Raw genomic sequence first — 26,518 nt, 5'->3', positions numbered from 1 at the left:
CATCGGCTCTTCCTTAGGTTTCTTCGTTCTCCTTGGTGCCAGTTGTGGTCTGTTGGCCGGCCGTGGCGATCCAGTGCGGCGTGACGTGTGGTGCGTCATCCCCCTGACGTCCGTGGTGGCCTTTTTCCGTGTTTGCTTTTCTGGAGTCGGGGTCTGGTCCAGCCCGGTCTGTGGGGCCGGCCGGTGCGGGCGGCACTATCTGTCGGCCCTCGTGCCAGTTCCTCGTCACATTCCTACGCGGACACGGAGGGCGCGCGGGGGCATGAGAAACAAAATGGCGGAGGATCTTGGCGGATCGCGGAACGAGGAATGGCCATTCCTCGGCAAGTGTCATTTGTTTTCCTTTGCGCGCGCGTTCACAGAAATGAATCCTCGCGCGCGATTTCAAAGACGATTTTACTCAAGTGTTTTTTCGCGCTTGATTTCGAAGCGATTTTATTTAAGTAACTATAGATGCAAAGAAAACTGAAAACGAGCAGCTTGGCGCTAGTCTAGAGACAACTGTGAGGACATAGTTAGTAGGTCTTAGAAGAGGAGAATCTACTAACTATGGTGAGGAGGGATACATCACAAAGAACGTGGAAGCTAGTGAGATTTTAAATGGACAGTAGAGCATTAAAAATTTGAATGAACAAAATTTTAATAAGTTCTTGTTCTCAATTATGTTAAAATGGTAAAATGTGGAAAATTGACTTCAAAAGAAGCCCTGCTTCCCAGTCTCAGACTGGGGGGCAGGGCCCATTCCTGGATTGATTAAAAAATTTGAGACTCCATGAAACTAAAAAAAAATTGCGTTTATTTCGGCGATCCTTATCCCCAGAGTTAGGGCTATCCACAAGTTGCTCGGCAACTTTTTGGCAACTTTTTATTTTTCGAGCAACTTTTTCCCCTTTGAGCAACTTTTTTCCTTCCGAGCAACTTGATTTTGAGCAATTTGTAGACCGAAGATCCCCGAGGATTGTCCGAAGTCCATACGAACGTTCCCGAAGATTAACGAAGTTTGCCAAAAATTTTCGTAGAATATCCGAAGACGTTTCGACTTTCGACTCATTCCTCATTAGAACCTTCGATATCTTTACGATTTTTCTCAGTGAAAGAAATCCTTGTTATTCAAAAAAATTTGCCTGAATATATTATTTAGATACTTCTGTTGCAGCAAAATCGCATGAAACTGCTTAAAAATCTTACCTTAAAAGGGAAGTTAGCATTTATATGGCGAAATTTTCTTGACAAAAAGCAGCGTTTTGGATTTTGGGGGCAACTTTCGAGGACCTTCGAGCAACTTTTTTGGATTTTTGGAGCAACTTTCGGGCACCTTTTTCAGAAATTTCGAGCAACTTGTGGAAAGCCCTACGGGCCAGAGTTCTAAATCCTGTTCTACGTTCGGGAATTAAATTTCAACAACTGCTATTTCCAAGCCAGGCATACAAGTCACTCCTCGCAACTCTCTGATCGACGCACGGTGGGCGCACGATGCCATTTCCCGGTGTCAGGAAGGTCAGGAAACACCTGTTACCCTACCCCACCCCCCACGCTCAAGATGAAATACAGCGCGGCCAACGAGACGCGACGGCTGTGTTGATTTTTAGGATCACCGTGAATATTTTTATTTTTCTGCATGTCTTGGATTCAGTATGTTTTAGGAAAATGTCTGAAAATCGTTTCAAAGTTTCAAAGGCCGATACTGATGGAACGAAAGAGAGCAAGGAAACTTACCGACGAGTGAATCTGTCAACGGATATTCAAGTGAATATCATCGAGCCTTGTACGTACACGCTTTATATGACATATTTTTACGAGGGAAATATTGAACACCGATCGTGACCACGTGTAGCCAAAATACTTTTCATTCTTTGTCACACTTCAGTTGTTAAGATTTTTTTTTCGCGGCCTTTGGCGTTCACGTGGTCCCTGCTGTTTTACACTCGTTTTAGGCGAAAGCTTAGCCTAAATGTAAGCTTACATCACAAAGTTGTCGTTTTTCTCACGCTGGTAACTATAAACGGCTTTGTACATCTTTTGCTTGTAGCACCCGAGAGAAAAGCGAACAAGCAAGCAAACCTTGTGGCTGGAAAAGCCGGGAATTTAGCATTATACGAGGTAAAGATGATGTTATTCCCTTGAATTTGGTTCTTGTTTTGGGCGGTCTTTACTCGCGCCGTAGGTGTACTGTTCATTTTGAATGCGTATTCAAACTTTCTATTGTACTACACAGGATGAAATTCATAAGCGACCGAGGATTTCAACACTACTGGAGAGTTTATCAAGGTACGAAGCAGTCGCCTCACCCCAACAAGATGACGAAGAAGGAGAAGCGAAAACGGCCAAATCTTCTCAGGTACAACATAAAAGTTCTTTATTATTTAGAACAAAGCGATGTCGACTGATCAATTTCTGAATGTGTATTTTTCTGGTTTATGCAAATTAGGCTATGGCTTTGAAAATATCCTAAATTATTGATAAATTGCTGTTTGATGGGTCAAAAGTTCGCGGTGTTTAATATTTTGAGTAAATATATATACAAACCCTCTATATTTAAAAGCATAAACAAGAGAAAAGGTCGCACATTCTTGACCTTAATGTAGTTACATAGACCGCCATTGTCTCGCGTTATCGGCCTAATAAGCTTAATCCCAACACACAGACAAAGCAAAGCTTAATCATTTTAATTTCCCATAAATATTAAATCAGTAACGGTCTTGCAAGTTTAATAACGTAGACGCGAAGCATATGCTTTTCAATTGTGGTCTACTTGCAGCAAAAGTTTCACGCAAGTACATTCAAAATAGCTCTGCTAAGTGAAACAGAAATCTGAAGATGTAGCGGGGGGGGGGGGGGCTATTTAGGATTGGGGATGCTTGTACCCTGGTTCAAGGGGTTTTCGTTCTTCTAAAATTCTATAAGGGGTGAAAGCTGCTATGTCACCAATTTTATATTGCTTAGAAATTATTATCTTTACTGGGGGGGATTGCACAATTCCAAACAGTACTTTTATATACATCTTGCATAGAGAATGCCCCCCCCCCCAATTCTAGGGATTATACCTGTATTTGTGTGATTGAGAGGTAGATCTGCATGATGTATATAAAGGAAGGAGGCAGGGGGAGGCAGAAAGGGTGCAAGGAGGGGGTCATCCAGTCAGTTGATTCATTAAAGGAGGGGAGAGGAACGGGCAGCTTAAAATCCTATCTCCCTATTTTTTAGCTCCTTTTTCTCCCTCCTCCCTAATTTTTTCGGCCGTTTCTCCCTCCTCCCTAATTTTTCCCCTTTCTCCCTTATCAGTGCTTTTCACAGCTATTTATTACGTAATACTGTATTCAAGAGAGCTTTAAGTGCTCTCAAAAGCTCTGATTACAGTAGATGTAGAGGTCTGTAGAGACCTACAGTGTATAGTCCCTATAGACCACTAGATTTATCATGACCTAATAGTCCTAATAATTATGTACCTAACCTATGAATGATATACATCAACTTTGTGGGTCAATGTGGCGGTGGTCTCCCTTAGTGACCTAAGTAACAGGCTCTTCTCCTCGTCTCAGTGGTTTTAGTTGTAGCTCAACATTGATCGTAATGTACGTTGTTCTTTGCCCCACACTCGTAACAAACTGAACTCGTTAAATTGTGAATAATTAGGCTCTCTTGTTTTGGGATTCGCTCGACGATCGCGCTTCGCGCTCATCGATCTGCACTTCGCGCGATTGCCAAAACAAGAGAGCCTAAAGGGCTGACAGTCCGTGCCAAACAAATCAAATGTACAAAAAGAGAAATAAATCACTCCTGCATACACTTAGCAAAGCAATATTCCCCAGATTTATGTCGATTTGGTCAGTAAAATGTTTTTCCTGGTACTTTAAGACCCTTTAAAGTGCCTATGAAGTAAAAAACTTTTTTGCTTTTTTTGGTAGCTTATTATGTCTACTTTCCGAAAAGTTAAAAAAAGAATAATGTCAAAAGAGAGAAATCGGACTTTTTGCCGCCTAAAGTGCCCTCGGTAAGACAAAACAGTGGGTCCGGAGACTGGACACGAATTTGGCTCGAATGACGTAGTTAGTGGTTCCACGGATCAGTTTACACTTAGATTTTGTTGATACACAGTGAAGTTCACTACTTCACCTGAGATTGTTGCTGCTTTTTCGTTGATAAATCGAAATCTTGTCCGACAAGAACGATATGTTGCCATCTGCGAACTTGGCAGAGCGGGTTTCTAGCAGAAATGAATCGCACAACGAAATATCGTGACACTAAATGGACTGAAGTAGCTAGTTGGACCTGTCCAACCGCCGCAAGCCGATCAAGCGCTCTTTCACACAAAGCGCTGGTCGACGAGGACGATCGAAGTTCGGCGAAGCAGATTCAAATGAGAAATTCCCTATAAAAAATGAATAACTAGAATTTTTATTGTTTCCAAAAGCACATACATCGACGGGCTTTGATTTTGTGAGTGGTTTCGCAGTGTCGCAATGTCACTGCTTCGGAATTGACACGAGCGCTGCTTGCCGCGCCAAGGTTGCTTGCTTCTCTTGCTTGTCGAATGTGTAAATTCAGGTTACGGTACGGTACGGTATTATATAACGATTTGGTAATTTTAATACAAGTAGCGATCAGTTGCTCGCTTTCATTTTGATTGTGTTCTTGTGTGGGAAAGTACAGTGGACTGACCAGACTGACATATTTCTCCGAAGCGTGAGAGTGAACTAATTAAACTTGACAACACGACAAGATAACACTTCTTCAAACTCAAGATTAGCACTTTTTGACCTGAACGAAACCAAAAATTTCCTCTTCAAGAATAAACAGAACTGCAGTTGTTGGCTCTTAATGGTTCGTTAGCTCTACGGTATATTTTCAACCGTCGACTTCTTTATCCGGATACGATAAATCCTGATTTAAATTACAGTGCGTGTTTATCAGCAAATAATTCCGGCGAAGGGAGATGTAAAATTTGTCCAAGATTTTGCAAGATCTCAGTGTATTGTTTAAAAGTGCATTCGCCATAGAATACTACCGGAAATGCAGACGTGAATGACAACATTCGAAGCGCGCTACTTGAAAACAAACAAGCATTTCTAACCGGCACTCAAGTCGAATTTACATTCCATATTTTTGCTTCTTTCACAGATGCATTCGTTTGCGTCTGGCGATCGATCGTTTCAAGTGTTTGGGAAAGGAAACGACTGCTACCTTACGAATGATAACACGATCTACTAACCATACAAATTAAATTTTGAGGAACAAAGTCTCATAATAAAAGAATAACACTTATACTGAACCCAGCTGTGTAACATATTGTAAACTCCTGGCGCGACTGCTAAATCTTTCTTCGGCTAGTCAGGGCAGAATGATATAGAGAGACCACCATATCCTTTACAGAGATAACTCTTTTGATAAATTTCCTCTTCGCTTCATGACTTTATCGTTTCATTTGTGGCAAGGAAGAGCTTTTGCTGAGAACAGCGATCCTCGAACTGCCGACGGAACAGAATTCGTTTCTTGCGTTTTCATCAGAACGAATAGCTTTACTATGACACATTGAAATTTCGCTTCCATTTACTCTGCGAAGCTTCACCAAAGGAAATAAGTGTATTTGATGCAGTTTCGTTTGTGCAATTGCCTTTATTTGACTCAAAAGCCGAAATATAGCTTTCGCCAGCCCTCTTTGCTCTCTTTACGCCATAATCATGGTGTCTTTAGAACCACTAAGTACGTCATTTCCGGTGAAACCGGAGCGTTTGGCCGCGCGCGAAAAGGGCCCACTTCAAATTGCGAAATCCAAACTTCGAGGCTCAAAAAATACTAGAAAAAAGCGCTTTTGATATCTTAAACACGCATATTCGTGCTAACTAAGACATAAACAAGCAAATTGAGCAAAGTTATTTTTTACTTCATAGGCACTTTAAGTTTGCAATTCATAAATTTCCTGTTTGTGACTGAAGACACTGAACCGGAAATGTTTTGGTTGCGCCAAAGTAACGCAAGGCTACACGTAGATATAGAAATAAACAACTTTAAACGGGTTCCTAAGATGTTAACGTATGAAAACATTGAACATTGTTTCCTTTCTGCAAATTAATTCAGTGCGATCTGTAGTAGACGGGGTTGTTTTTACGCAAAGGTCGCAAAAGTCTTTGGAGTATTACGTGATGCTGGCTTAGCAGGGTGCCTTAATGGGCCAGAGATACCGGTAACAGGCGCCGCTTTATAAATTGATCGGTTTTCCCTTGTCAACTATTTACTCTCATTTACCATCGTTCGATTCATTTTACCAACTTCTGAAAGCAATTCTAGTGGTAACTCGAAAGAGAAAAAAATTTCCACTTACCATGGCCTTGACCCTTGACTTGACAGCGGCAGAACACAGACAACACGGACCGTACGATCACCACTAAATCCCCACTACAACCAACTTTCTTCGTTATTATGATGTTATTACAATTTCCAAAAGGTCCCAAAGCTGTCTGTTGACCTCTGCTCAGTGGTAGTTTAAAAAAACACGAAATATTTGTGGACTCTCTGACTCTATGGTCTCTGTGAACAACTCGCGCGAAGGCTCGATTGATCGATTGCGAAGCGCGAAAATTTATACCGCAATCACTGGAACTTACGGGCTCAAAATAGTACCCAGTCTTTTCTCAAAGAAACCTATACCGCTCACTGATATCACGTACCGTATTTCGGTCATTTCGGCTTTGACTTGAATACCGGAAACAAAGGGAAAAACAAGGAAATATCTGAACTGATTGTAAAAAAATAATAACTAACTTTAACAAAATAGTTTTCTCCCTTCTCCCTTTCTGTACTGGTTCTCCCTTCTCCCTTATTTTTTACGTGGTTTCTCCCTTCTCCCTATTTTTTTTCGGCCGTTTCTCCCTCCTCCCTAAACCGTTCCTCTCCCCTCTTAAAGGGGCTAGGTCACGGTATTTTAGGTAATTCTATTAATTTTCGTTAATTAGGAGCTATAAACTTAAAATCAGCTACGCAAAAGTCTTTTATTTGCAAAATCATGGCCACATAACAAACAAGGTTGATTTTGGAGCATTGTAAATGACACTTTCATACAAATTGAGATAAACTTGAAAAAAGTCCGGCCGACTTTTTACTAGACATTTTATTTTTACATCCTATTGCAAGCACAATAAGAATTTTAATTTTTTTTCATTGCATACACACAAAAAAGAAGTCATTTACAAAAACGATTCGTCCACTACTCACTACTTATTGTAAAATACTTAAATTACCAGAAGCATATCACCTGATATCACTTATAATACAATGCAATACTTACACTGCTTTCAGTACGACACTTATGCTACTTACAGTGCTTCCACTTACAATTCCATTTACCTACATAACATGCAATAAGATACTTATAATATTATAATACTTACAGTACAAAAATTTTCTTTTAACTAACAACTTAAATACATATACATTATTTTTTTTACTTCATACAGCACAGTACAATTTTTTAACTTATGATACATATAATTTTTTTTAATTTTAAATGCAACAAAAAATGTATTTATTTTTAAATTATCATCATCATCATCAGCATTTGATTAGAACATATGTTTGCTGATTTTCAGGCCACAAAGATGGGCACACTTATGGGTGTTTATCTTCCCACTATCCAGAACATATTTGGCGTCATCCTGTTTATACGTTTATCATGGATAGTAGGCATAGCAGGAACACTTCAAGCTTTCTTTATAGTCTTCATTTGTTGCTGTTGTGTAAGTATGTGTATATGATGGTAATTTCTTTTGCCTATTCTGTTTTACAAAAGTAATTTGCAATTGCTTTGGTTACTACACTTAGCGATGGTTTAAAAATCATGTGCCACTTTCTCAGCCAGTTAGAGGTAAAACCAAAACCAATCGTGTCTTACTCGTACATGTTTTCCTGTGCTTAGTGCCATCATGCAGCTACATGTATTTACTTCGAGTTTTGATTGGTTCACAGGATTGTCTGTGTTCTTTGTGATTGGTCAGAGTAATTACTTTGCTTTTGGTTTTATGACACTCAATTGAAAACTGCTCTAAATGTAATTACAGGTATTGTGAATTAACCTTTAATTAATTAATAGTTTTGTACAAGATGTTATTGTTTTTATTTATGTGTTATCCAGACCATGTTGACGGCCATTTCAATGAGTGCTATAGCTACAAATGGAGTTGTACCAGGTATTTGTTTGCTGGCTTATTATTGTTCAGTATTAAAGGACCCTATGGCAATTAATCCTTTTACCAAAATCAGTACAGTTATCCCACAGGTAGTGTAAGTCTCTTCATGTAATTACAGGAAGTTTCCTAGTTGTTGGCTTCTGGGAGGGTTCCTTTTCAGCTTACATAGCAGGAACAGTTTTCAATGCAGTAGAGGCCCCAGGGCTCGAGACTAACAGTAGCCACCAACTAGCCACAAGCTAGTAGAAATGGAGTTTTGGCTAGTAGATTCTGGGCTTTCACTAGACAAAATGGCTATATAGTTAAAAGTTCTGGAAATTTATTGGAAGAAAACTATACATCGAAATCGACTCCGAGAGAACAGAACTCACAAGTACACACTGTCCTCATGTATGAAATTTTATCAAAGACTGTGGACAAACTGAAATTACTACAAAGTTAGCTAAAATTAACTCTAAAGATAATGATAACAGAGTCAGTGAAGACAGCAAAGTGCCTCTGCCCAAACCTAAGTTAGCTTGAGAATTCTGGCTAGTAGAAAATTGGTTTTGGCTAGTGAAATCAAAGCTGTCACTAGCCAATAGGCCAGCTAGCAAAAAAGTAAGTCCCGAGCCCTGAGAGGGGTACCCTTATACAGTTATAGGGGTGTGGCACTTACAGCAGCTGTCGTGTGGCACTGATCATTCTTCTTATAGGATCCAGCTTTGATCTCCCTTGAATTTTGTTGTACCTGGCTAAGTGTAGATTGAGTTACATAACATGTGTTTTGCTGATTAGATAGCTGTTACTGATACATCACAAATTTACTTGCTGAACTTTTGAACATTTCAGCTGGGGGTGCTTATTTCATGATTTCACGAGCCCTCGGTCCTGAGTTTGGTGGAGCTGTTGGGTTGCTGTTCTATCTTGGAACTACATTTGCTTCTTCTATGTACATCCTTGGTGCAATTGAAATCCTTCTGGTGAGTAACCTGGGGGTAATCTCTTACAAAAGCTATATATTAGGTAACAGGAACATAGATTTAAGCCGGAAAAAAGGTAAAGTTTGTGTCCGAGCCAAGTGGCCCATACAGCCGGAGCTTATCCCGGTTTCCATAGCATAAAGGGACTGAGAGTATTGCTACTTCCCCCTGGATGGGATGCTAGTCCATCGCAGGGTTACCCACCAGCAGTAAATTCGCCGGTACCCATTTATACACCTGGGTGGAAAGAGGCACTGTGAGAGTAAGGTGTCTCGCCCAAGAACACAACGCAGCGCCCCATCCAGGACTCGAACCCCTTTGGTTCGACTCGGAGTCGAGCGTGCTAACCATTAGGCCACTGCGCGTCCCACTATGTAACCTCTCAGTGAGTAACCCGGGGGTAATCCCTTACAAAAGCTATATAGGTAACAGGAACGTACATTTAAGCCGGAGCCGGGTAAAATACCCTGCTGTTGGATGAATTTTACCGCCCACGAAGGCTGGGAAATGGGGAAAATGGATAGGTTTTGAATACCTTTTTACTTGACAAGTATCCGCCTATAGCAAAGAAATTTCCACCAGTTTCAAATCTAAGCTACCCCCTGATAGGTTATGTGTGCTGCCAAAGGGCGTGGTTTACAAGCTGTTTTGGTCTGAAATAGGATATTGTTTTTGTTTATTTTGGTCTGGAAAAGGGTATGGTTTTTGCACTCTGGTCAGCAATTGGCTAGGTAATACTGTAGGTAGACATCTTTGAAAGAAAATCCTTAATTAATTTTATGATTGTCATTATTCATCCCTTTAGAAGTGTGATTTAAGGACTTTGGTAATTTGTATCCCCTCTTAAATGTTTACACAAACCAATTGATAGCAGTGCCCGGGTAGCATCTCGTCTGAAAGAGGGTATCGATTTTGGGGTATCAATTTTTATTTCATCCATTTCTAAACAGGTTCTGATGACTCTTTGTTACTCATGTTCTGTCAGCACTTTCAGTGTCAGTAGACAAATGTAGTTTGATTGCAGAGGCCAAAAAGCCAAACTCTTTAAATTTTATTAATAATTATTTTGGTAATTTATAGTCCTTTTTATCTGCAGACGTACATGGCTCCATCCATGTCACTGTTTGGAGATGTGCGGTCAGGAGGTGGTGCCCAGTCACCAGTGATGTTAAATAACATGAGAGTGTATGGCTCTATTCTTCTACTTTTGCTCATCGGAGTAGTGTTTGTTGGTGTCAAGTATGTCAACAAGTGTGCTTCTCTTTTCCTGGCCTGTGTGTTGTTCTCCATATTGGCAATTTATCTTGGATTTTTCTCTGCACAAGCACGAGAGATGCCCAGGTAATGGTTATTTATTATTGTGGTCATTAAGTCATTATCATTGTCGTCATCATCATTATCGTTAATGAGTAAACTGATTTGTCTGTGCCACCCTCATGCAGATCAATCCTTAGGAGATGGGGGAGGGCAGGGCAGGGCGAGGCACACCCCTTTAATCTAGGTTTGAGTTTTGGTCTCAAATCTGGTATAAAAGGGAAACACAGGAGCTTAGTTGTAGAATCAAATTTTTTTATAAAAGCTCTATTAAGCTGCTCCCCTCCCCCTTCCCTGGGGTTTTATTTCTGTTTAAGACCTTTTGAAGGAGGTGGAAGGGGGGATTAATAGAGAGGGTGGTCTAGAGAGTGGAGGATTTTCATCGTTAAACAACCTTGCAATAATTTATTAAAAGAAATAAAGAAAAGTTACTAAAAAAATATAATTTAGTTGATATGAGGCCGATGAAGCACAACTACTGCTTCCGATGTACCCAGAACAGCTCTGTAAATTTATCTTCATTGGTTTTTTTAGATTATTATAATTTCTACCTTAATTAGCATTGTGATTGTGTAGCCCCATGAAAGATTAGCTGCATAGTGGTATAAAAATTATTAGCATAATTTCCAGAGGTGAATTCAATTCTGATTGGTCGAGAAGCTCGGACTATGGCGCAATATTCACCGCGCTAGGCGGTGAATATTGCATCTCAAGGTTTGGCTACTAAGCTCCATGCCATATTTGCCATCCAGGCCAGCGAACATGGCGGCATTTGCTGAATGAAAATTTCTCTCACTTAAAAGAAATCACTCCAAGTCCTGGATATTTCAAACATTTGGAATTTTGCAAATAAACTACCAAGGCTTTTTGACCAAAAATATTTTCAAGAGATGGTTTTTAAGGCATTAGAATTGATCATAAACACATTGGTTTTCGCGGCCATGCACTCAGTCAGATCGACTGACAAAACATTATTTAGTTCTCTTCTCACTGGAGCTGGTAATTTCGAGAGGATTCACACAATTGCTCAGAAGTCACCATTTAGAAGTTTTTGATATTCACTTGTGAAAATTATACTAAAACAAATACGGTATTGACTCAGGCTCAGTGATTATTGTTGAATAATCACTTCGCCATTGGCGAATAATTGTTAAATATAATTAAATGGTCAAAAATGATATCACACATCATGTGTGATAACATTTTTATCGATTTGCTACCACTGGCTATACCACTGCAGTTTGTACTAAATTGTATATTATATAGTATGGAAAATGATGCCTCTTTGGTGTCAGATAGGTCAGGGTTTGGGACACACATCAAATACAGCATTAATTCCCCTTTTAGGAACAAAACTTAATCTCTTTCTCTCTTCTCAGGATTTGCTTGTTGGGTGACAAGCTGTTGGCGAGTAGCAGTTATAATGAGTGTTCAAGGAATGACACTCTACTTAACTCAACTTATGGAAATGACAACACATTCTGGAAGAACAATCCGTTGTCTCATGTGGTGGGAGTGCCAGGCATCACAAGTGGCGTCTTTGTTGGTAAGCTGATTCTACACAGAAACAGAGACTGATCTTTTCTGCATTGTATTTTGTTGTAAATTATTAATGTTCAGGGCTCAAAATAATGGCCGGTCAAAGGACAATGTCCGGCCAAAATGACGATTTGTCCGGACAAAATTTTGGTTCGGCGGTCATTTTGACCGGTCACGTACACGGCTTTCAAATAAATAACACACACAAATTAATTCGCAGTATTTCTTGAAAAGCAGCTGGCTCTTGCAGTCACAAATTTGTAAAATATAGATGAGACGGTCACGCGGATTTGTTAGCGGTTTGCTCAAAATAAAACAGGAAACCACGTCTGTAAATACGTTAAACAGACAACAATGAACATGGCATCGTAGCGTGTTTTTCACCAGCATAATAATTAAATCATTAAACGCTTTGAATGTTAAATCAGAAATGTTTCTTTAAATTGTGCTTATTAGTTATAACTGAACGTGTCCCCATGTTGACCACCTAAGACGTGGTGCTACTTAATTGTCAAAGAGAGTTCCGGTAAACGTTTGCTCGTACTGTACAAAATATAAAATATGGTCTCCACGTCCGGCGTCTACAGATTGAAACGATAACTATCGATATCTAGCCATGGCATTCAAGTGTTTCTCTCTATCGAAGTCTTCTTGTGTAAGGCTACTTCCGTGGATGTCTATGATTAAAAGTTCTTTGCCGTAAGTATATTTCAGTACCTCAATCAGGCACCGCATAGTATAAGAACAGGCTTCTCTGTTTCGATCTGTTGTAGGCGACGTTGAAAACTTGGAGAGATCCAAAAAAAGCAACAAAAGACATGTTAAACTTCCGGCACACCCTTACTGAAAGGCCTGGTTGGCTAAGCGTTGTGGACGAATGTGAAATCTTTTTCACGGCGGTTAGTTTGTTAATCCCCTAGCTTGATATTGGTATCGCATGATACAGGAAAGATATCTAAAAGTCCAGGACGTAATTTATCCTTTTTACTGACCACAGTTGACATGAAGCCGTTGGCGTTTCCTTTCTTCCTACATGCCGAGCAAAGGCACAGTCATCTCACTTGTAGCATGGGCATATGTCCTATTACTCTTTTATTACTATTTAGTGTTCGGTAGTAAAGACCAGTTAAGTGCTTACAACCAAGATCGCCTCCACCCGTAAGTCGTTAACTAATGTAAAACTATGCAGAGTAATATAACATTACGGCTACTGAGCATTTTGTTTTATGTAGAGTAGAACGCAGAAGAAATGGAAATTCAAAAAGCGAACATAATAAAATGACACATTTAGCGATCAAAACATTTAAGTTTAAGCCTTGTACTCTTTAACAACGAGTGTTTTAGCTTATGAGGCGAAATTTTTGGCAGAATAGGCTATTGCTTCAAAGTAAATACTCAATATTTTGACCGGTCAAAAACGAGACATGACCGTGCAAAAATTGATTTGGCCAGTCAACATGACGGGTCAGTATCCAAAAATTATTTTGAGCCCTGAATGTTTCAGATTGGCAAGTCTATGTAGAGTCAGTATGTGTTGAAGCAGAATCAAAGAGGTGGGATGAGGGTGGGGTATGCGGAGTGGTGCAGACAAGTGGTCCAATACAAATGGTCTGTGCAATGAAACCAAAAGGCGCATCCAAAACCACTTGACGCTTAACCAAATCTTATATGCAGGTCATCTCGGCTGTGTGCAAAACTGAAGAATAGTGACTGATTATCAGACAAATACTCAATTAGAAATTTAATCCTTACACTGAGACTTGCGGTCCTGGTTCAAGCCCCTGGCTGGGGCACTGTTGCGTGTTGTGTTCTTGGGCAAGACACTTTACTCTCACAGTGCCTCGCTTCAACCAGGTTTTTTAAATGGATACCAGAAAATTTAATGCTGGGGGCCAGTAACCCTGTGAAGGACTAGCATCACATCCATGGAGGAGATAAGAAATGCTCCCAAATGCTTCATGCAATTGAAACCAGGATAGGCTCTGGCCTGATGGGCCACTAGGCTCATGTATGCAGGCTTTGCCTTAATTTAACCCTGAACTCTTTCTGAGTGTATTGTTGTTGCAATATCTTTGCAGATAACTGGCAGAGTCAATATCTTAAGAAGGGTGAAGTTTCACCAGATGTACAGGCTGGTAAATATGATGGAGAAGTGAGATCAGACATAACCACATCTTTCTTCATTTTGCTGGCAATTTTCTTTCCCTCTGTCACTGGTAGGTTAGCTGTAAAGATATTCAAATCAATAACATGTGCTGTTAATTATCAGGAATTGGGTCTCGAAAAAATTGTTCTAAGAAGTCCCGGGATTTTGTTTTTTTTTTTCTAAGGCTGGAAAGTCTTAATAAAAAGTGATTTTCTGGCAGGTTCTAGTAAGTCCTGGAATTTTGAAACTAGCTATGGTAGCGTAGATAAAGGAAATTGTTGGAAATGTGTTTTTTACAAGAAGTAAGGTTGTATGTTAACTTGGAGCCTGGAAAATCAAAACAATTTCTCTGGTAAACTCTTAAAAACCCTATACGTGGGACCTTTATGTTTATAGAGCCAGCTGAGAAGCAACACCCTGGTTGAAACTCAGTGATTATTATTTGCTGTACATGTATCTCATAGGGTCATCTTTGTAATAATTGTTTGGGTTTTGTTTCAAAGGAATAATGGCAGGTTCTAACAGGTCAGGTGACTTAAGGGATGCTCAGCAGTCTATTCCTAAGGGTACAATAGCAGCAATAACCACCACATCTGTTGTCTGTATCCTTTACATAATAATTGCAGTTACACCTTGCATGTATTTTTGTTAATAATAAGAGGAACAATTTGTCCCTCACTAGAATCCCTGGCAGTTTTTTTTAATTTGTGTGGCTGCTTTGGGAAGTAATCATAACATGTGTACTCAACAAGGACAACCTCGCGTAGGGGTAGGGGGGCTAGCCAAATGGACACATTTCCTCAAAATGTGAGTTGAGACTTGCATATTAGATGTGCATGAAGCTTGTATTGCTGGAGAGATGACACAAGGAGGTTTGAATCTTTTTCTTAATTTCTTCTCCTGATAGAGTGGAGGCTATACAAACAAGACACAATTTTAAGGTGGGGAAGGAAGGGGGGTACATAAAGAGTGGTGGGTTCTGTCTGAGTACAATAGTTTTGACCATTTCCCTTTTAAAGAGATATTTGTTCATGACAGCACCTTGACAGAGCTGTAAGATCTCACTTCAGTGTTGCTGTTTGGAGCAACAGTACATGGAGAGCTACTGAGAGACAAGTAAGTTTTTCAGTGCACTGTGTACTGTGCAGTGTTGTTTAATCCCAGTTAGTCAAGAACCATACACCCCTCTTAACTTGCCTAGCGTGGAATGCAGGTGTATTTAGCCAGCGACCTAATGTATTTTGATCAGGTGAGCTCCATCCTGGATTTGTACTCGGGAGAGGGTTGGGGAGAGGAGAAAACGCAACCCAGTCAGGCTGACAAATCTACTTGATTGCGAGCTAATACTCTCTCGTGCCCACGGAAAACGCCTGCACCGCAGGCTAAACTTGCCAGGTGATGTAGGTTGTGTCGCAAGTAGAATTTACACAGATGCTCTCTTCGAGGTACAGCATTAGTAGTGCAGAACTATGGATGCAGTTGAACCTTTGTTTAGGGACTCCTGACACCTGTAAACAGACACTTAGTCATGGTCCCAGCAACCTATACCAACACTACATTTTTAACCCCCTATAAAGCAAATACCCCTTCTAAGCGGACACTCATTCAGGTCCCAAGGGTGTCTTCTTATGGGATGTTCTACAGTAGTTTTGGCTGGAGAGCTTGCAAAGATTTCATTCTTTCAACTACTCCTTTCAGCCATGAATTATAACAGGGTGAGCATTCTCATGACCGTGACTTTCAAGTAGTTTTAGCTCTTTTGTAGTACACAATCTGTTAACCTGTTGTAGAGTCTTACACCCCTGTTTAGTGAATTAATTACCAAATGTTGCATTTGACAAAGTTAAGGAATGAGCTTTATTAACCAGGTTGATCTGTGATATGTTTTTTGCAGATTCGGTCGCAGTATAAACAGTGTTATGGTTGTAGCTGAGATCGCCTGGCCTCCCACCAAATGGGTGATACTAATTGGTTCATTACTATCAACTGTTGGTGCAGGAATGCAGAGTTTAACTGGGTGAGTCAGGCATTAAGTTCCTATCGCTGCACCAAGACTCTGGAATTCTCTACCATTAAATATAAAGAATGCACCTTAATGATATTTAATATTATTGTAAACGCATTGAGACGTTGGGTGAGTGAAGTTCTCCGTGTCACTGACAGCGTTCGTAATCCGTCTTAATCTTCGTCAGTCGAAACCATCCTTGGTTATTTTTCGGGTTTTTATTACTCCTTTGTTGTTTTTCTACGTAAGAAAACTATTATTTTGAGGTTTCCTTGAATTTGAAAGCAATCAGAAAAAGTGACTTAAAATATCGTGGCATTGCTCATCGCGTATTTGCTCGTTTTCATCCGCTCAACTGACTAAACAGGGAGACATTACTAACAGTCTATATACACAAGAACAGTAGCCAAGACATTTTCGCAGCAATTGTAATTAACAAGCTAAGTGTTATAGACCCCTGTTCTACTGTCTATTGGTTTTCATTTGTTTGTTTTATTGCAGTGCACCCCGTTTGCTGCAAGCCATTGCTAAAGACAATCTGATCCCATTTCTGAATATCTTTGCTTCTGGTTCCAAGTCTGGGGAACCGACTCGCGCCCTGATGCTTACAGCTTGTATTTCAGAAATTGGAATTCTGATTGCTAACCTGGACTCAGTTGCACCTATTATTACCATGTAAGTGCAATGTTAGTAAAAATTAGGACTTTTAAAAAAGAAATGAATTGTGTACAGGTAAATTGACGTATTTTTAATGATTGTACGTCCTGTGAATTCCTTTCTTTTTTATGTAATATATCAAACACAAGCGACAATATTTCATCAGGATATCCAAACACCGAGAAGAGAGTTGAAAATATGATGCACAGCGGAGTATTTTTGACAAAATTCTAGGTGTTTGGATAGCCGATGAAACACTGTCTCGAGTGTTTGATATATCTTCTCAATCAAAACAAAAACCACGGAGTAAATGGAGAAATAAAATCGTAAAAATGTATGCTAATTAAGACTGGGTATCCAAACCTCCTTCACGGTTATGATTTTCTTTGTTTTTACTTGGAGAATTATTTATGAGTTTGAGAATGTAATGACAAACAGATGTCGCGTACATTACTTAACTAAGACTTAATAATGTGAAGTTAAGTATTAACACTACATTATTCCTTACATTACATTTTTTACAACCCATACAGAAATAGAATTGCTAATATTGTACAAGCAAGTTTTACAATAGCTAAATAGATAAGTTAATTAATTACAATACAGGAATCAAATTAAGACAATAACAACACTAAACAGACAAATGTTTGGAAAAAATTATATAATTTCTGTAACTTCCTACTCAGTGCAACAAGGTAAAGAAGAAAGTCTTTTACCTTTGATCTTTCACCCTAGAATCAATGTCCTGTCTCTCTACCGACCAACTGAGCTGCTAGGCCAGACGGGAGAGAGGTGTTGACTAAGTTAATATTGTCGTGTCAACAGGTTCTTCTTGATGTGTTATGGGTTCGTCAACTTAGCTTGTGTGTTACAGTCACTACTCAGGACCCCAAACTGGAGACCACGATTCAAATATTACCACTGGTAAGGTGAACTGATTGCGAGGCAACACACAGGTACACTGCGTAACAAATGATATTTGAAATTTTGATTTTGTCTTTTAGGTGCACGTCGTTCCTGGGCATGTGCCTTTGTTTAGCTCTGATGTTCATCTCCAGCTGGTATTACGCCTTGGTTGCTATGATCCTAGCGGCTGCAATTTACAAGTATATTGAATTTCAAGGGTCAGTCTTTTTTTCTTCTTTTTTACCTGTATTGAGTATATAGCTAACAAGTGTAGGAACATCTTCTTTAGACTTCTTGGCATTTCCGACCCTATAAATGTAGGCTCGAATGTAGGCTTTATCGTTTACCTTATTTATAATTATCAGATTCCACTGTAGTTCCGAACTGTAAAGTCTTCATTTTGATTTAAACAGAGCAAAGATTGAGTGGGGAGATGGTTTCAGGGGACTGGCACTGAGCGCAGCCAGATATAGTCTGTTGAGACTGGAAGAGGGTCAACCTCATACTAAGAACTGGAGGTAAGTCACGTGACTGTGCGAGCTTTGTGTCCTGTGATCAAGGAACGCACCACAGTTGCATTAAGCCCTGGCCAAACGGGAACGCAAGTAGACGCAAGTTGAAAACTTGCATCTACTTGTGTCTCCGTTTGGCCAGGACTTGTGTACACTTGCGTTGACTTGCGTACACATGCGTTGACTTGCGTTCACTTCGGTCAAGATCAAATTTGCACTTAAGTTAACGCAATTTTTTCACCGTTTGGCCACCCATCTCAAGTCAACGCATTTTTTCGCAGTTTACTTTAAAGACTGAATTGCACCTCGTAGCATTTTAAATGATTTTTTGCAAACTTGCGTGCACTTGACTGAACTTTCGTGTCCGTTTAGCCACCAAACGCAAGTCTGTACGCAAGTTGAACTTGCGACTACTTGCGTCAACTTGCGTCTCCATTTGGCCTGTGTATTAGCCTTGCATTAACAGCTTTATTGTGTTTCATCAGACCTCAGATTCTTGTGCTCTGTCCGCTGAAAAAGAATTTTGAACCTGAGTCCAAGCGCCTGTTGAGCTTGGCTAGCCAGCTCAAACATGGTAGGTATCTCCGTTGTCTTACTTCAAGCTTTCCTAAATAAAAACAATAACCTCCAAATGTTTGTCAGTAGATGTTATCTGTTCCAGAAGCGAATAGTTAACCACAAACAAAACTTTGATATTTCAGGAACGCATAATGTCCACAGAATACCCGTGCATATTTCTGAAGTCGAATAAAAGCGCCTGTGTTTATCGTCCTTTAAATATTCACCCTGCAAAGCGTCTCAGTTTGTGGCTATCCACTGTGCAAGTGATTTTGATGGTCTGTCCAGGCTGATGTCCAATTATCCAATGAAAAACACGGGTTATTTTTAAAGTGACTTTAAGGTGTAAACGGAGAATATCAAGAGTTAAAACACTGAGTTTTGTCTCAGTCTCGAACAGAAAAAGTTTCAATCCCGCGCTATTGAAAAAAAAAATCATAATGTGACATCTGCATTTTGGTAAGTTACTGTGAGGGTAAATTTTGTTTCCTAGGACGTGGTCTTACAATTGTGGGGTCCATCTTGGAAGGAGATTTTAATGAAAGAGTAGACGATGTTGCTTTGGCAAAGGAGGTGAGAGAGAGTAGAAAAAAAAAACATGTCTGCATTTGTACCTAGTAGTGGCCCATCAGGCCGGAGCTTATCCCTTAGCGAATAGGGGTATTTCTACTTCTCAATGAATGGGGTGCTAAGTCACCACAGGGTTACCCCAAGCATAAAATCCGCTGGTACCCATTTATTTACACCTGGGTGGAGAAAGGCACTGTGAGAGTTAATGTCTTGCCCAAGAACACAACTCACTGAACCCAGGCCTGGGCTGGAACCTGGACCGCGTGATTCGGAGTCCAGGGTGCTAACCAGGAGGCCACTGCGCCTCCCAGGGACACTGGAAGGATAAGTCAAAAACAGCTTTATATAGTAGAAAAACACTCACGAAGCGTTTAAAACGAACAGTAGGTGCTAGCCAAGATGGGTGATGTTTGTAACTTACTCTAGTATATTATCCATGTGTAATTTTAAACTGTTTGTTAACGATGTTTGAATGTTACATAGGTGTTGAACGACTGTATGAAAGAAGAAAAAGTTAAAGGGTTCATGAAGGTGATCGTGGCTTCAACAGCATCAGAGGGAATCTCATTCTTGTGAGTAGAAAGCTCGTTACTAATGCGTGCTAAACCCAGTAGGTGACGAAAATGAAAACTTGGATCATTACTGGTTGACGGACCTGACTAAAATTCAAATTCTCCTTACTAAAATTATAGAAAATGTAGGGAAAAAAGTAAAGAGAATTTTGCTTTGAGTTTTTGACTAAAACTGATTTGAGTGATAAAAACGCAGCTTTTTTTTGGTCTGTGTGGTCTATGATGTTTTGGAGGCAGTTGCGGACTGTTTATTTTTAATCCTAATTTTATTGCTTACCGTTGACTAAAAGAACTTCAGTTGCGTATTTGTTGTTTCACCTTCTACAATTCTCTTGTAGAGCGCAGAGTTCTGGCCTTGGGGGCCTTGAACCCAATACACTGATGATCACTTGGCCTGAAAACTGGCGGGAAAGATCACAATGGAAGAGCTTTGTTCGTAAGTAAAGTGGAAGTGATTCGGTAAGCGTTTTTACAACGCGTAGTGACAATACAGGCCTTTCTTTCTGATCTCCCACTCATTTCTTTTTTGAGTGTTCTCGATCCGAAATGGATAAACGTGAAGTAGATTTTAATTTCCTTGAAACATAATCTGTTTTTATCCTTGCGATTTCGTCTCAGTTGCCCCTACCAACTACCTCTGGATCTTCGAAGTTGTCTAAATATGAAATCTTGGACTCCTGCGGAAGGCCTTGAGATTTAGGGGGATATATTTTTGGTTGATTTGTTATCAAACTTTACGTTATCTTTCGTTTGTTCACAGATACAATCCGTTGCGTGTCAAAAGGTCAAGAGGCGCTGCTTGTGGCTCGTAATACAGAAGCGTTTCCTAGCAACACAGAACGCTTGGAAGGCAATGTGGACGTGTGGTGGATCGTTCATGATGGCGGCTTGATGATCCTAATTCTTTTCCTTCTTAAACAGCATAAAGTTTGGAGGAAGTGTAATCTCAGGATTTTTACAGTAGCTCGTATCCTTGTTGCAATTGCGTTTAGCCAACCATGGAGATTATCGTCTTGGAATGCTTTAAATTTAATGTGCCGGTGTGGCCAGAATAATCGTAAATACAACTAGTGGTAACCACAGGTTAGAAAGTGCGGGCCTTGACGTACTTAGAAAAGGTACTGGTACGAGAGTGCGTAATTTTAGATGGCAGTGTCAATAAATAAATGATTAAATGGACAAAAGACAATTATCCCGAGTAACGCGTCACGCAAGGAATGCATGTTTTTATCGTTTTGTGAAGTGTAATCGCGCACGCGGTGTGAATTGAGTGATTTTTCTCAGTCGGTAAACTCGCTATGTTGTGCTCGCCTTTTATTAACGTGGCGCGATTAATGATAAATCACGCTTAACTGCCGCTAACTGTAACCGGCCGCGAACCAGTCAGAGTTGTTTTTTGTCGCATTGACAGTTTAGTGAACTGTAGTCGAGCACGCGGTGTGAATTGAGATGTGATTTTCCTCGGTCGATAAACTCGCTATGTTGTCAGTGTTATAACGAATTTCTCGAGAATAACCGTTGTTGGAATCATTCGCTTTGCCGTGGTTTATGCGTGATACAATCAGAGCAAATTTTCGCAAAAGCAACACCCGTAAAACACGTCTGCAAATTGTAATGTTTGCAATCTTCCATGTGACAGAAGCCTAGATCTTATGTGACAATCGTTCTTGGAGAACAGATTTTCTCTTCCGGTGTTACGACAAACTGTCGTGATTGACACATTTTTCGCATTTCGATCGTTCTTAGTGGAAAAGAACAAAATTTTCAACTTCCGTTTTCGGTTCGCTTTCTATTAACGTGGCGCGCACGCGTAAAACGCAATCCGCTGGTCACTGTCAAGATTAGGGTTGCGGGCCTCTCTTGGGCCCGCAACAATTATGTAACACCTTACATGCCATGTTATTGTTACAGTAAAGTAACGCAAGTGGAACGAATCATCATAGTAACTATGCATGTCTGTTTTTGGACCCTGCATGCTGAAAAGGTTATTTTTTACGCAGATAAGCTTTTCGTATTTAAGCTGAGACTTTTCTTAACTGAATAAATTCAGAGCTTGAAGACAACAGCATTCAAATGAAGAAGGACCTGGAGTCATTCATGTACCAGCTACGGATCAAGGCCCAGGTCGAAGTCATTGAAATGGTAAATAGAAACGATACGGCTAATGCTTTCAATAGTGTTATTTTCATTTACTTGATCGAGGGCCTAGTTGTTCAAGTTTCATTTTCAATGTTCTCTTTTTTTTCAACTTCGTGCACGTGCGCGCGCGTGTTTTTTATGTGAATGCGTGTGTGCGTGCGTGTAAGACAAATTTAACTCCAAGAAGCAGGCATCCATTGAGAGAGTCAACGTTTTTGTGTATAGCACATAAAAAATACTGAAAAAAGTCAAACGTAGCAATAAATAAACCCAACTGGGTGTATTGAAAATTAATCTTCCAGTAGCCTAAGTATCTGGAGTAATTGGCCCTTTACAGCTAACGGTCACGAGGAAAAACACCTCGCTGGAGGGAAAGCCACGCGCTGGGACATCCAAAACGAAGCGACTTCAACCAGTTATGCTTGACTTTCCTTTGATTTGAATGTCCCAGAGCGTAGCTTGCCCTCCAGCATGGCGGATTTTGTACCACTTCTGGTCAAAATGGTGGACGCCGTGGTATAAGGGTGCAAGAAATTACTGGTGAAAAAGATGTTTTTCTAAGCGAAGGTTTGATACCGAAGTAAATGGACTTCTCGCAAACCAATGAGCGCATTGTGCGAAGCCCACTGCAACACGTCACATGACTTTTGCTCCGCTCAGTCCCAGGCTACAGCAGTGTGTGATAAAGTGTTTTACTTCTTTTCATTACGTCTCCCAATCAGTAAAAAATTAACCATGTTTCTTGGTTTTTTATTTCAGACGGACCAAGATATCTCGGAATACACTTACGAGCGCACGTTATTGATGGAACAGAGACATCAGATGTTGCGTGAAATGCAGCTGTCGAGAAAAGAAAGTAAACGAGAAATACAAGACGTTGTGGAACACTCTTACAGAAGGCGATCGCTCTCCGGACGAAGATCGAATTCCGAGCACAAGAGCGGAAAGGAAACGGAGCACACGAGTAACTCCGAAAATGAATCGAGCGTTGCCGGACGGGGAGCGAGTACATCCGATAATTCTGCAAAAAGTACCGAGAAAACTCCGACTCTGAGCGACGTGGAGACGAAGGAGTTCGGTGAGGATAAAAGTAAAGCAAACACTGGATACAGCACAACACCGGAAAATGAGTTTGTCATGACTAATTTTAACAAGGATGGACTTGTAGATAAAAACACGGACGTTGATAAAGTAACAGATGGCGGCAATGCTTCAGACACAGGGCATGGTCAAAGTGCGGCTGATGGAAAAGAAAGTTTGAGAGGAACTCCGTAAGTTGTTGTTAACAATTAGACTACGAGCCCGAGGTTTGAATGAAGGAATGAAATAGTTTATTATAGTGTCAGTGAGGTATTTAGCTTTAAACAAAAACTGATTGGGGGCACTATTTGCATTAAAATTAAGTTAAAAATATTTACCCTTAAATTCTAAAAAAAAAGAACCGTACTACATAGATGAATAGATAAATAAATGAATAAATAAATAAATAAATGAGAGTAGAATATAAAATTTTATAATAAATGTAGGTGTAGGTTAAAGTTTCAGAGAGAAAACAGTCAACGAGGCGCTCATAGACCCCCCTCTCCCCTCCCGCTTTTACTAATCCAACATGGCGGCGAATCTACTCTATCGAGAGCCAAACAGATAAGGGAAGTGGTCATAACAAGTGTACCTTTTTTTCTCGATTAAACGCCCCCGGCGTTTATTTCAAACTTGGCCCGATAGGGCCGGCGTTTATTTGAATTCAGGAGTTTTTTCACGCCCTATGTTTCTAAGAAACGATTTTTATTCATTATTCTTGGCAGCTTTATAATTAGACATTGTTTTTAAATCATATTAAACCTTTAAAAATTGTTTAAGGGGTTTATTTTCAAATACAACTTGGAGACCCGGCGTTTAATCGAGAAAATACGGTACTCGACGAGGACCCACCTTGTTTAGGGGTAGGGGGGCTATGCAGTATACCACCTGTCTGGTAAGCCAAATGGACAAAATTTATTGGCCTTAAAATTTGAGTTGAGATTTTCATATTAGGTGTGCATGAAGCTTGCCCTGCTGGAGAAATGGCACAAGGAGGTTTGAATCTTTTTCTTAGTTTCTACTCCTGATAGAGTGGGGGATATACAAACAAGACACCATCTTTTAAGGTGGGGAAAGGGGGGTACATGAAGAGACCACCCATCCTTTTGCAGAGTGGTAGGTCCTGTCTGAGTACAATAGTTTTGACCATTTCCCTAACTTGCGCGCCCGGAAACCGCCTGCAATACAAGCTAGACAAAAAAGTACGCAAATTAAGAGTAGAATTTATCAAAGCCTATAGATATACCCTAGTAAAGCAGAACTCGTGACTGCAGCTTTCTATTTTTTATTATTTATTTTGTATTTAGGAAGGAGAAGAATTTACGAAGAATGAACACAGCAGTAAAGCTAAACCAACTCGTGAAAGACAGATCAACAGGAACTCAACTGCTTGTTATCAACTTACCTGGAGCCCCAGCAGACGAGAACGACTGGCTGCACTGTATCCTTGTCACTCCCCTGGGGTGGTGGCTGGGGTAGATAATTCGCCACTTACGAGTCTCATCTTGCAATTGCTTGTGGGGCCGCTACTGGGGACAAAATGGCTGCTTACCTTTTGCATGCCGGTAGTACTCATTTGATTAATGTGGAATGAAATATGGTTGAATTATTTTGTCTTAGTAGTCTTCAACTAACAATGAGCCTTTGGTAGTTTTTCACATGTTCTTCCTTTTCTTCTAGTCTGAACTCAGAACGGCCCCCGCTAGATTTTGCAGTAAGACATTACCTCTCTGGAACCTCTATTTTCATTCGCCCGCTGTAAACACTACCTCTATTGTTATTCAGGGCTAGGGGCATTGCTGTTATCTATTGTTTTAAGAACCAATGAATTAACTCGTTCCGAGAGGTAGTGGGCGACCCAGATTTTGAGAAATTTTTAAAGTCGTTCGCTTCTCTCGATCTCGTTTCCATTTGGTGGTAGACAAATCTAGGCCCCCACAAACGAGGAAACGTCGTTGCGATCGTTGCAAATTGCAAAAAAAATGGCGACACTTTGTCGTTACGTTGAAAATTGCCTCGTGCCCTTTAGGAAACAATGCTTTAGCAACATTGTTTGCATAAGCGTCCAATTTGAAACTAGGATGATAAAAATGTGTGCTATCAATATCATGGAGAGAGAATATTTTTTCTATTTTTTTTGTCCGGGTTGGTATTTGATGCAAAGCATCACGTAAAATTTTAATTGAAATTTTTTGTGTAAGTAACAGAAAGCCTTCACAACAAGCAGTTTAGCGGGGAATAGCGCGGAGAGTAATCACTCTGCGCTCGCCTCGCTCGTCACTTCGTGTTCGCGCTTCGCGTTCCGCGTTCGTGTTTGCGCTCCGTGCTATTCTGCGCTAAACTGTCTGTTCTGCAGGCAAGAAAGAGATAATTCCCTTTTAGCCAAGTTGTAGGACATTCATAGGAAAGCCGTCCTTGACTGTATCACAGATATGGAGTTCCTGGATGAGCTCACAGAAGGACTGGACCGAGTGCTTATGGTGCGCGGAGGAGGACGGGAAGTCATTACCATTTACTCGTGACGTCATTCCCTTCTCAATTGTCAGGAACTTCCTGAAAAATCTATTTGAAATAGATTCAATTGGTTCGCGGCGAAAACCAAACAAAAATCAGTTTTATAACACAAAATCTTAACGCCAATTTATTTTTAAAGGCCACGTCGCCGTCTGTGAAAAAAGAATTTGTAGATACCTAAGGATGGTTACTTATTCAGGACTAGGAAGTTCTCCACATTTTAACAAAGTACTTTGATGTACCGGGATTCAATTTTATTGCAGACGTCTAAGGAGTGCACTATTTAACTTTTAAGCTTTTATTTATGGATGAATTAAAACAATTGTGTTACAAGGTGTGCCAATGTAGCTGTTTTAAACCTTTATCTTTGTTTCAAAAGGGGTAATACTAATTCTAGCACCCCCCCCCCCTCCCACAAGTGAACTAAATTCCAGCCCCTCCCACAAGTGAACTAAATTCCAGACAACAGCAATTTTAGAAAGGAAAAGGGATCAGCGACTACGTTCTGAGGGTTTTAAAAGCCGCAAATAAAAATTTCCCAATGCGATAGAGCATCTCTCTACCTAAAGACCAGTCTCTCACTTTGAAGAGACCATGAGGCTTGAAGATAAAGCAGTCAGAAACAGAACAATACTCTTTGCTCCCACTCGTCCAAAATGGTTTCATGAGTATAACATTTTTCATATCATGATCGGAATAACCTGCGATCATGTTCGAGCTATTTTCACTTGGATGTCGAAAGTAGTTCGTGTTTGCTTTGGTTTTGCATTTTGCCGGCTACTTGAAGGAATCATAGGCGGCGGAGTAGATGGGGGGGGGGGGGGGCAGGGTGGCTGTAGCCCCCCAAACGAAAATTTGGGGGGA

General features: G+C 40.3%; 1 protein-coding gene across 1 annotated transcript; it reads left to right on the top strand.

Annotated features, from left to right (window-relative positions):
• Positions 1 to 1,534: 1,534 nt before the first annotated feature.
• Positions 1,535 to 25,990, top strand: LOC144649550 (solute carrier family 12 member 4-like). Its single transcript, XM_078509064.1, has 25 exons — positions 1,535 to 1,765; positions 2,030 to 2,100; positions 2,216 to 2,338; positions 7,584 to 7,730; positions 8,126 to 8,180; positions 9,012 to 9,142; positions 10,239 to 10,483; positions 11,836 to 12,002; positions 14,074 to 14,211; positions 14,645 to 14,743; positions 15,200 to 15,257; positions 16,036 to 16,158; positions 16,648 to 16,821; positions 17,629 to 17,727; positions 17,808 to 17,927; positions 18,123 to 18,227; positions 18,707 to 18,795; positions 19,273 to 19,352; positions 19,833 to 19,921; positions 20,260 to 20,357; positions 20,682 to 20,888; positions 21,972 to 22,063; positions 22,820 to 23,331; positions 24,448 to 24,581; positions 25,571 to 25,990. The coding sequence occupies exons 1-25, from the start codon at positions 1,648 to 1,650 to the stop codon at positions 25,660 to 25,662; spliced, it is 3,366 nt and encodes a 1,121-aa protein (XP_078365190.1). The 5' UTR covers positions 1,535 to 1,647; the 3' UTR covers positions 25,663 to 25,990.
• The last annotated feature ends 528 nt before the right edge of the window (positions 25,991 to 26,518 follow it).

Source organism: Oculina patagonica, chromosome 4 (assembly GCF_052425735.1).
Source record: "Oculina patagonica isolate OP01 chromosome 4, crgOcupat, whole genome shotgun sequence".
In the NCBI taxonomy this organism is placed as follows: Eukaryota; Metazoa; Cnidaria; class Anthozoa; order Scleractinia; family Oculinidae; genus Oculina; species Oculina patagonica.
This window is presented reverse-complemented; position numbering and strand designations above follow the sequence as displayed.